The 12,179-nt window shown below is 32.8% G+C and overlaps 1 protein-coding gene across 2 annotated transcripts in view; it reads right to left on the bottom strand.

The window, feature by feature from the left end:
- The window catches only part of Tnpo1 (transportin 1), an 84,558-nt gene that overhangs the window by 30,307 nt on the left and 42,072 nt on the right, over positions 1–12,179 (bottom strand). For both annotated transcript variants that reach the window (XM_076857136.1, XM_076857137.1), the window contains exons 5-7: positions 10,831–10,937; positions 9,072–9,205; positions 2,855–2,936 (exon numbers count right to left, since the gene is read on the bottom strand). In XM_076857136.1, the coding sequence (XP_076713251.1) occupies positions 2,855–2,936; positions 9,072–9,205; positions 10,831–10,937 (323 nt within the window). The remainder of the gene's footprint in view (positions 1–2,854; positions 2,937–9,071; positions 9,206–10,830; positions 10,938–12,179) is intronic.

Genomic DNA, 12,179 nt, shown 5'->3' with positions numbered 1-12,179 from the left:
TCCTTTCCCTTCTCCCTCCCTGGAACCTGAAACTTTATTACAAAAAAGACCAAAGAGAAGTGCAATGATTAAATATGACACTAGGTGAAGTACTATTAAAGTAGCACTTTTTAAACTTCAAATTTTCCAAGTCCTGCTCCTATTTCTGACATCCAATTCAGTAGGTTTCTTTTAATCACAGATATTTTACAGGGCCAGAGAAGAAAGCTCTTCCCAGAAGGTGTTACTTATATATTACACATGTACCTTCGTTAAATTTTACTAGAACTATTTAATTCATTTTTTACCTCTTAGAGAAAAGTAACTGGGCTAGAGGGTGACAGTGTTATGTGTTCAATTAATCACCACGTACCCATTATTTTCATTACTACTATCACTGAATGAATACCCAGGTTTGCCAAGGTATATGTACTGGTAACAAACAGACTCCTCATTAACATTCTGTCAAACTTAGCAGACATAACATCAGCCCCTGAAGAAAACATTCATAATTAAAGAAAATGATTAGTCTACTAATCCATTTAGCAAATTATTACTGAAGGTCCACTATGTGCCAGTTATTACCTTATAGGTCTATTATCATGTAGGATTAGCAAAGATGCTTTACTATGGTACTTAACAGTAATGTAAAACATTATAAAATGCCAGGAGATTTTTTTTAAAAAAATATTTATTTATTTTTAAGTTTTAGGTGGACACAGTATCTTTATTTTACATTTATGTGGTGCTGAGGATCAAACCCAGTGCCTCCTGCATGCTAGGCAAGCATTCTACCACTGAGCCACAACCCAAGCCCAAGGAGATGTTCTTGACCCACTCACTGAGGATTTTTATCTCCAGAAGAGAGTTTCTTTTATTCTAAATTATATTTCCTTATAAGATACTGGTATATCTATAACTGTTTCTTTTATTAAGCTGTGAAAGAATGATACTATGATTATAAGAGAAACCTCTATTACCTCTAAATATAACAGCTAACACAGAAGCTTGTTTTGTGGTGAGCCTGTTCTATTTTATTTATAGCAACTAGCTTTATAATAAACACAATAAGGGAAGTCAATGTCAGTCCCATTTATAGATGATAAAATAGTAAAACATTAAATAAATAAAATACCCAAGGTCACATAACTACAAAGCTGAGGATAGAATCTAGGCAGTCTTGTCCAAGACTTTAAAAAATTTAAAAAAAAAAAAAAAAAGTTATTTAATTATTATTATTTTGGTGGTACCAGGGATTCAACTCAGGGGCACTCAACCACTGAGCCACATCCCTAGCCCTATTTTGTATTTGATTTAGAGACAGGTCTCACTGAGTTGTAGCACCTTGCTTTTGCTGAGGCTGGCTTTGAACTCTCATCCTCCTGCCTCAGCCTCCCCAGCTGCTGGGATTACAGGTGCGCAATGCTACGCCCAGCTTATTTTATTTATTTTTATCTGACGCTGAGGATCAAACGCAATGTCTCACACATGCCAGGCAAGCGCTCTACCACTGAGATACAACTGCAGCCCCTTATCTAAGATTTTCTAACACTACCCAGTACATTGTATTATCTCCACTCAAAAGTATACTAAAAACACCTTGTAGGCATACTAGGGGCAGGCAGGGGGCTCAGAAAGAGCCAGGGATGATGGTATATACCTGTAATCCCAACTACTTGGGAGACAAAGACAGAAAGATTAATTGAGCCCATGGATTTGAAGGCAACACAGTGACACAATATCTCAAAAACCTCAAACCAAACCAAAACAACAACAAACCCCCAAATCAAGTCAGATGTGCAGCACACACCTGTAATCCCAGTGACTCTGGAAGCTAAAGCAGGAGGATCAAATTTGAGGCCAGCCTCAGCAATTTAGCAAGATCCTATCTCAAAGAATAAAAGGAACTGGGGATGCAGCTTAGTGGTAAAGTACCCTGGGGTTCAATTCCCCGTATCAAAAATAATTACAAAAAAATCCTCAGAAGGAGCCAATCCATTTAAAAATTAAGCAAAGAAAAAAATACCCCTATGATTCCCTTCCTCTTAGGATTTCAACAGTATTATCAGCAGCATGATCTCTAAAGGATTTTTAAGAACAGGTGAAAAGAAATGGACCATTTTATTAAATTTCATTTAATGAAAATAGAAGAGAAGATGCCTAAGGAACCTTAATATCTTCAACTGTTCTCAAAAAGCAGACGTTTTGAAAAGTAAATGTACTGTTTCTGGTTCATGGCCAAAAAACTATGCTTTTATCAAATAATGTCTTTAGAGCTGTTTGCCGAGATACAACAGTTCATTTTTTTTCCCTTGACACCTCTAATTTTACAAAAAACATCAGAAATCCCTGCTTACCTATGGGGACACAACCTGAGAAATGCATCTTTGGGCAACTCCAACATTGCATGCATCATAGTCCATTCATACAAACCTAAATAGTATAGCCTACTACATACTGAGGTTATGGGATCACATCATATGCTGCCCACTGTTCAATGGAAGGTAATTACTATGTCCTTTTAGTCCATACTTTCAAATTCTTTATTGGGCAACTTTATCTAACCTTACCAGTTTTTCATGTTTCAAATACTGGAATAACTTCCATATACAATCTGAACAATATATTGATAGGAAAACTTTTAAAGTATCAAGATAAACAGACACTTACACCTTATAATAAATGTTTGTATTACAAGCAGAAAAATTTTTATTTTCAGCTAATAAAAATTACAAAGTCTATACTGTATCCAATTTTAATACTACCAGAAATAATAAGTCAAATACTATTCACAATTATAAGTTATTAAAAAAAATATGTGCTGCTAGCATTATTTAACATTCTTGAAAACAAATGGGGTGGTGACAAATCTTACCTCAATAAAAGAATCAATGTGCAACATCAGAGCTTGAGTCCTACTAATGATAAACTGATTGACACATGCAACAGCATGAGACCTAGAAACAAAGTTTGAAGTTTAACATATGCTCAGTGTGGTTTTTCTGTCTACAAGACTGGCAAGATATTAAACATTCTTTCATAAAAATATTTTGGTACATGCATACCATATAGACAACCACAAAAATGAAAGAGTCAAATCTCTGTTATCAATAAAGATTGTGAACAATATATTAAATGGAAGAAAATCAAAGTTACAAAGCAATGTTAGCATTTCTAAACAAATGAAAAAAGTCTGCAAGGCCATGCAAATTTTTAATAGTGGATAGCATTTAAAAGTAGAGGATTAGGTGAAGGGAACAATTTATTTTATATGCTAAAGATTATTAAATAATGTATGCATTCCTTTTGAAACAAAAATGTAGAACCCAATAAGGCATACCCAATTCAATCCTTCAGCATTATCATTAAAAATACCCTTAATCCAATCACTTTTCCCTGCCTTTACTTCTTACCTAGTGCGCACCTTGATCTCTTCCCAGGGTTATTACATAGGTCCTAGTTGGTTTCCTAAATCCTAATGTGTCAAGCCCTATTATAACCTGCCTGACACATAAAAAACAAAACAAAACAAAACAAAACAAAACTTCTTCAGATTGCTACAATAAAACCTAATCTATTTTTCCTGCAAAAGGCTAATGTAATATTTTAAGCTTCATGGACCACATATAATTTTTACTATGCCTTCATTTTGTTCTCAAATATAGTCTTTTAAAACCATTCTTGGCTTACAGGCTATGGGCTGAAATTTCATTCCATGGGTAAGAACTAGCTAGTTAACCTTTACAATAGGGCTCCTTCTCCCCAGCCTCTATCTTTGGTTTCCATGGTGCTACAGTGAAGTTTTTTCTTTTACTATTCTAAAAGACTTAATCCTAATTCCAGGGCCCTTTCACTTGCTGTCTCTAAAATGTTCTTCCCTTTGATCTTCCAAAGAATCTTTATTTTGTTCAGGCTCTGCACAAATGTTACCATTACAGGGAACCTCCTAGATAAAATATTTCTGTGAATCACTGTTTAAATCTACTCTCATTTTTTTCCATTATATACATCACTACCTGAAATTATATTACTTATTGTCTGTCCTGTTTGCCTACTTTTTAAAATATAAAGCCTACAAGGACCTTTCTTTGTCTTAATTGCTGTGCCAAAAATCATCGATTTTGACTCAGCAGTAATGGCAAGAACATCAAACATTTAAAGTATTAGGTTATAAGGAGATCTGAATCATTAAGTATGTGGCACAAGGTAAGCAGTTATGATTTAAAGTCTCATCTATAAAATATCATATTCATCCATTTATTGTGGGGATTAAACTCAACAAGCAAATGTATGTTAAGTCATTGGCACAGTAAGTAAATGGGAAAAAATAATAAGAAAAGTGACTTCTTAAAGGGTTTTTAAACTGAACTTAAAAGTGTGTGTGTGTGTGTGTGTGTGTGTGCGCGTGCACATATTGGCAAAATTACTCTATTCTTCAAAGGCAACTATTACTACTGTTTTCAAAATATTTTTTAGAAAATTAATAGCAGGATGTACATTTTTTTAAAGTATTTTTTAAGTTGTAGATGGACACAAAATCTTTTTTATATGGTGCTGAGGATAGAACTCAGGGCCTCACACATGCGAGGCAAGCATTCTACCATTGAGCTACAATCCCAGCCCAGGATTTACATTTGTAAATTCACAGTTGAACAAATAAACTCCTTTTACCGCATTATCTTTTGTTGATATAGCTTGCTTAATACACATGTTAGTTGTGAACATTGCCAATAAAGGAAAAAATTAGAAAATTTAACTTAGGAAAATTACCACTTATAATACTATTGAAGAAAATCAAGAGCCTAGAAATACATTTAATAAAATGTGCAAAACTGCTAAAAGTATAAAAACTTTTATTGTAGACTCCTATTTTCCCCAAATTGATCTATAAATGCAACACAATTCCAATATATATTTCAAGTTTTTGTAAAATCTGTTAGCTCTAGGGTTTACATGGAAAAGGATCCTTACTGTCCTGGTTGTAAACTCTTAAAACAAAAACTTCTTCATATTGATAATCTGATGATTAAGGAACAATAAAAAGAAAAAAAAATGTTCCTGGTATATATTCATATATTAGTCAATGTCTTAATGAGATCTGTCTGATGACATGTAAATGGCATTATTTCCTAAAGAATAAAAATTTTCCCAATATAATCCTTTTCCTATAGACCATAGTATTTTTATATTGAAAAAAAATCTCTTAGAAGCAGCTGAAGCATTTAATAAGCTCAGAGTAAATTCTGCAAAGTGGAGAATGTTTCAGTTATTTTCACCGTGCAGTTTTTGCATATTTTAGATCAAATACTGTTTGGCCTGTCTTCCAACATCAATTTTTGTTAGACATAACTCTTCAAATAAGTTGCTTATGATTATTTCCACTGCCCAATGCATGTTTTAAATCTGTAAACTTAGCACGGTGGTGCACGCTTATAATCCTAGCGGCTGGAGAGGCTGAGGCAGGAGGACTGTGAATTGAGCAACTCAGTAAGACTCTAAATTAAAAAAAAAAAAAAGGCTGGGGATGTGGCTCAGTGGTTAAGTACCCCAGAGTTCAATCCCTGGTACCCCCCGAAAAAACAAAACAAAAAAACCTGTAGGCTTTATTATTTTCATTCAATTCCAGGAGAGAATTTAAATTTACCTTATTATAAATAGTAGTATAGTACTATTGAACAGTTAGTTTGAATTAAGATATTCCAGAGCATTACTTAAAAAATTGAAAACTTATCTTGATGCAGTATGAAGTCTCCTTGTTTAATCTGTTTACTTCTGAATACCAAAACATTCCAATATCTCTTTTTAAAATAACTACAATTGCTAAAAGCCTCAAAAGCTCATTGCCCTAAAATAAGCCAGAATTGTTTGAGGCTATGTACATAAAATAGCAACAGAGGGCTGGGGATGTGGCTCAAGCGGTAGCGCGCTCGCCTGGCATGCGTGCGGCCCGGGTTCGAGCCTCAGCACCACATACAAACAAAGATGTTGTATACGCCAAAAACTAAAAAAATAAATATTAAAAAATTCTCTCTCTTTCTTAAAAAAAAAAAAAAAATAGCAACAGAATACAATCGAGAAGCCATAAATTGACCATATACACATGGAATTTTGCATGATAAATGAAATTTTTAAATCAATAAGAAAAAATTATTTTTATAAATATACTTACAAAAATATTATTTAAATAGAAAAGACAGAATACATTCCTATCTCGTGAGCCAGGTGGCACAAACCTATATACTTCCAACTACATAGGAGGAGGCAGGAGGATCACTTGAGCCCAGCCTGAGCAATACTGAAAGAACCTGTCTCAAAAAAAGTATCCCCATAACATGCCTACAGACACCAGATATATTTATCTATTAAACATCAAAAAGCCTCACTTGAAAATTCCTGTGTCAAATGGAACACTGAATAACACAAAAGGAAAAAAGAGACAACAGAAAAAGGCAATGCATAGAGCCAATAATATTCATTAAGATATCCATCATTCCTTATTGACAGGAAAGTACACTAGCAATACAATGAGATATTTTATATATATTTGATTTGCAATATTTAAAGCATGACAATTCCAAATGCGGAACATGTGTAACCATAGAATCTTTTAAATCTTATTAACAGAGTATGAATTGGTACAACTTGTTCTGAAGTTTGATATTGGCAGCACTATTAATAGTAGCAAAAACCCAGATGTCACCCAAAGGCAGCCAGGGGAAAAGTGTACACCAAATTGTTTAATTGTCACGCAAGGCAATATTACACAGTATTCAAAACAAATGGGCTATAGTGACATTATATGAATGCATCTTAGCAACATAATACTAAATAAAGTCAACAGAGATTATAATTAGTACAATGCCATTTTTATGATCCCATAAACAAACTGATACTCTATTTGTGTATAAATGTGATAAAATTATTTAGAAAGAAATGCAAGGGAAGGAGAGTTAAGATTTAAATGTAAAACTATACTCCATTTCCTCATTTTGTTTCCAAGTTCCCCAACAATAATATGAGAGGACAACATTTTTAAGAGTACACAGTAAACACAAGTTAAACTTTTTAAGTTGTTAAATAATATGAATTATTGGAAACATTTATATAAAGATGAATATTAGTGCACAGAGAAATTACAGAGCAGATATCCATATCCACCCAAATATATATCAAAAAGAAAAATTTTAAGTAGATAAAACAGAATCTCAAGTATGTAATCATGAGTATTCACTAAATAGAAATATTTTGTACTGTTGATCAAATGACCATCTACAAAATAAAATACTGAAATAATAATTATTAATATTTACTATCTAGCAATAGTGTATCAATTACCAGGAATATTTTATTGGATTTTTCTTAATTGCTGAGAATTACTCACAAAAAAAGTTAATATTCCTAGAAGTGAAGTATATAAATCACTCACTGGTTAAAATGTCAATGGAGGAGAATTTCTGGGGGACACAAACTTCTATTTAGTTAATTATGCCACAAAAATAACAGTTTGAAAATATACTCTTTTCAATATGTATATTGATGCCACCACAATTATACATCTACTAACTAATTTCCAATCTGAGCATGACACAAGTACAACTTATGAAGAAGAGTAATTCAAATTACTAAGATAAAGTATGAAAGATTGAGAAATAAACAGAATTTAAGATACATATTCTTATAACCCCTTGGGAACATTGCTGGTACCACAATCCTTTGAATACAGTTTGGAATTTTGAAGCCCAACTAATAGTTACAGTCTATGGAATACGGTCATGCTCTTGGACTCCTGAATAAGTGCCTCTAGGCAATGATTTTTATTTAAATAATAATGTGACATTTGATTATTTTATATAAAACCATGAAGCACCAACAAATATAGCAAAAACCAAAGTAACCAATAGTTAAAGAAGGAGCAATATTTTTCATAGAAAAAAGTTAGGGGGAAAAAAAATCACAACTGGATCTCTTTCTCTCTCTCTCTCTCACACACACACACACACACACACACAAAAAATAAGAAGCCAACTGGTACAGCAGCTGCGGGAACACTTGAAGAACTTATGAAGCCTTATGCACTTCCAACAATTAAAACAAAGACATCATACTTATAGCTTGTTAGGAACTGATGAACAAACTTAATAGGTTAGTTTACATATTCTAACATAAGTTTGGCAACTATGTGAGGCACTGTTGTAGAAATTAGGGATACAGAGATGATCAAGGCAGACCAGGTTAATTTCAGGATTAGCCAAGAAAACCTACTATATGATTTCAGGGTGTAATAAAATATTCTGCTACCTTTGAACTTAAAATGCTCACTACTCCCCATAATTTAGATGTAAAATTCTTAAATTACATCAGTTTACTTATCAGAGGATGAAGAAAAGCAGAGAATAGCCAGTCATTGAACCTGCAAACAGTGGTAGAAGGGGAAAGACGACAACATATGTTGAAAGGCTCGAAGAGCTCACAGTATTATATCAAATAATGTTGCCTGACCCTAAGTGACAAGAATATGTAGATATTATTCTGAAGGAATTTCTATTACACATCCACAAATGAAGGCATTTGAACTTGGCAAGATTGATAACTTTTAAAAAAAATCCCAAAGCCCCTCAACTAAATTGGTCTTATAAGAACTTGTAAGACGATGGCTGGTAAATACTGGGAATGTAATTAACTATGTGAATGTAATTAGCTATATTTAATGAAAATTTCATCATTAAGAGTCAACATTTTATGGGATTTGTTATTAAAGTAGTAAATTTCAACTTAATTAAGTCTACCTTTGTGGAATATCCAATATTGTCTCTGTTTTTTTTCTCCCCTCAGTTCTGGGGACTGAATCCAGGGGTGATCTATCACTGAGCAACCACCCCAGCCCCTTTTGATTTTGAGACAGGGTATTGCCAAGTAGCTGAAGCTGGTTTTGATTACGTGATCCTTCTACCTCAGTCCCCTAAGTCTCTGGGATTACAGATGTGCACCATTATATCTGGCCCATTATCTTTTGCTAATCACAAAAAATACAAAATAGGGCAGAAGTAAGGCTTATATCAGAGTTTATAAATTAATATTGGTCATATAAATACCTTATTTTGGGGCTACTGTGTTTGAAGAACTGTAAAAATTTGGGAATCATGATGTTGAGAGGGCGATCTAAAACATCACTATCTAAAATCTCAGCAGAATCTTCACATATCTTCTGAAGGGCACCAAATGCTCCCTGTAAAAGATACATACTTTAAATTATTGGAATTCATTCAAAACAAAGGCATTTAAAAGCAAACTGAGGAATATTGCTTAATTTTATGCATCAATGTTCTCAGCCCACATAAAATGCTGCCTTCTAAAATCTCTATATTATTCAATTTTGAAATAAATTATACCACTGAAATCTACATTTTCATAGAAGTATATATGTACCACTGTAACTTCCCTTTTGGAAGAACATAAAGAAGTCAATACCACTTAAAATTTACTTATAGTAAACCATTTTTTGGTTAAATGGTGACACAATCATTTAAGGGACAGACAATTCACATCGGCAACTATTTCCCTATAATCATTTTATCCCAAAGTGGATAATCCAAAATTCTTAATTTTACCATAGCAACTTTGTGTTTATTCTCCATAGTATAGTTAACTAAAAATTGCCTTTTTAATCTTTAAGGCAATTACCAAACATCCTTTTAGAGTTTATAATGCATCAAAAAGAAACTTGGGAATATAAGTTTACAATTTAATTAAAAAATATAAAATTTCAGCCTTAGATTTAACACATTAAATATAACCTTGTTACTTATTAAGGTAACAACAAAAACAAAAAAAACCAAGTTTCAACTAAGAACAATTTAGCAATCATTTCATATCTACAACTAAAAAGTCCACATCTTTAGTTCAGACAGATGACAAAAATATTTACCTAAAATTCAATTTTTGTGTAGCTGCTACACAATTCACAATCAGGACAAATTTTTTATTCTTGGAAAATGCTTAAAATTTTCATCTGTTTACTATCACATCAAAGTAATATTTAAATAGAATCAACTGTTATATGATGACTAAATATTACTTTTTCTGTAATTTTCTAAGTGTATTTTTAAGGAATTTGTGTGTGCGCGCGCGTGTCTCTGTGAATTAAAAAAAAAAAAATGGGGGGAGGGGAGGATACCAAGGCATCCCAATACTTTGCCAACACTCCCTTCCCCCTACCTTTTCTTTCCTATTTCCTCTTCCCTAAGACAGGTTAGGCAACACACTACATCTCATAAAATTATCTGATTCCTTATCGTTAGGTTTTTCTTATGCTTCTCTGCTTTTAAACCTTGCTACTGTTTGAAAAGGAAGGAGTTACTGCATTAGAAATTGTAAACACTTAAAATGGTTTCACTTAAAATAGACTTCTGCTCAAACTGGAAGCCTGCTATTGAAACAGATACTTTAGAAGTACTTATTAACAGCGAGAAACTGTAAGAGAAGAAATCCATAGAATTCCTCTTTATCTTACCAAATGAAAAAGTTGCCATTGACTTAATCAATGCCCCCCTCACCCCCAAAAAAGCCCAAGATCAGAATTAGAGTATGATTAAAACTAGACCAAATGGGACATACCGCAAATTCATCATTTATTAAACATAAAAATGGTTCTGAGAAACTAAGAAAGTACTTATGGTCTCAGAATTTGGTAAGTTTCAGTCTTTCTTTAGATATGAACATAGTACTTCAACTGATTAAGTCTGGTAATAACTTTATCACATATATGTAACTCCCAAGAATAATTTTACAATAGAAAAACAAGATATTTTCTTATAGGAAACACAGTAAATTATAAGAAGCAAATATTCTTACCTCACAAGTGTTGTAATCTTCAGAATCCAATAGGCTACAGAGTTTTGGTAAGAGGTCAGGCCAGTTCTGCAATTCTCCCTTGGAAGCGATGGTTGTAATCAATATACCTTGAAAGAAAATACATATTTTTAAGAAAGCCGAGTGCATTGTGTTAAATAGCACCATGTAAGCAACACACTTTTAAATGTCCCATATCAGCCCAAGATTTCTAAACCATGTAAATAGCATTCATCAATCCCCATATCACCAAAAGCTACCTATAGAAAAAAAAAACCACAGCATAAATCAGATATTTCTAATCTAGCAATTCACCCTCTAAGTTGTTGCTTTTAAAAATATTTACTAAGTATCTCTATGAAAGACTAAAACTTGCTTCTCTTCAATAATGCCAAGATAGCGCCACTAATTAATGAACTCCAATTTCACAAAAATTACATATAAAAGAAAAGAAAGAAAATAGACCAAAATATTATTACTAGCACTTATCACTAGGTGATAAGTTCATAAAGTTCAAATAAAAAATATCTGAAGAAGCTAAGAATAGCTCGCCGACAATATGGAACCCAAGTTAAGAACCATGGTAGGGAAAAGGAAAGTAGTGGATCATTGATTGAGAATAATTCTGCATGTTAATGCAATCTGCAACATTCCACCTCATGTAGATAGGTTATATACTCCTGCAACAGTTCCCACTTACTGGATCAAAGATGAATCGCCAGAAAGGCGATCTTCAATCTTGGAGGTTAGGTGGCACATGCTGACTGATCATATCGTTTTGACTGACTGGAATATTTCAACTGTGTTGTGCAGCTGCGTTGTGATAGTGGATTATGCAAACACACAGAAATGTAACACAAAAGTTTTGTGTTAACATTTTTATCTGCCTTAGTAAATATATCGTTAGTAATATGTAATAGTAATTATGGGTCTTTTAGTACCACTAAAAGTACAAACTCTGACAGTAGGCAAATTATAAGTACTTTAAGCTGCAAAAACTAGTTTGTTAAAATGAATAAAAGAAAAAGTACTCCTTTCCCAGACTTATCTTAAAAATTGAATGAAATACATAGAAAATGCCTGGCTTCTAATAAATAATTATTACTGAATAGCAAATCTCATTGTGTGAGATTGAAACTTTAGCTTTCAGATGGTTGTTTCAACAACATAACAACTAAAAAACAAAGCTTAAATAAAGCTGTTGGCAAATGTTCACTGCTCAAGGAAAAAATTTAAATAGTAAGGATTAATGTATTAATTACATTAAAAAAATTTTTTTAGTTGTAGATGGACATAATACCTTTATTTATTTGTTTATTTTTATGTGGTTCTAGAACCCAGTGCTTCACGCA

Source organism: Callospermophilus lateralis, chromosome 5 (assembly GCF_048772815.1).
Source record: "Callospermophilus lateralis isolate mCalLat2 chromosome 5, mCalLat2.hap1, whole genome shotgun sequence".
NCBI classification, from domain to species: Eukaryota; Metazoa; Chordata; class Mammalia; order Rodentia; family Sciuridae; genus Callospermophilus; species Callospermophilus lateralis.
The sequence above is the reverse complement of the archived record's forward strand: the minus strand, read 5'-3'. Positions and strand labels throughout refer to the sequence as shown.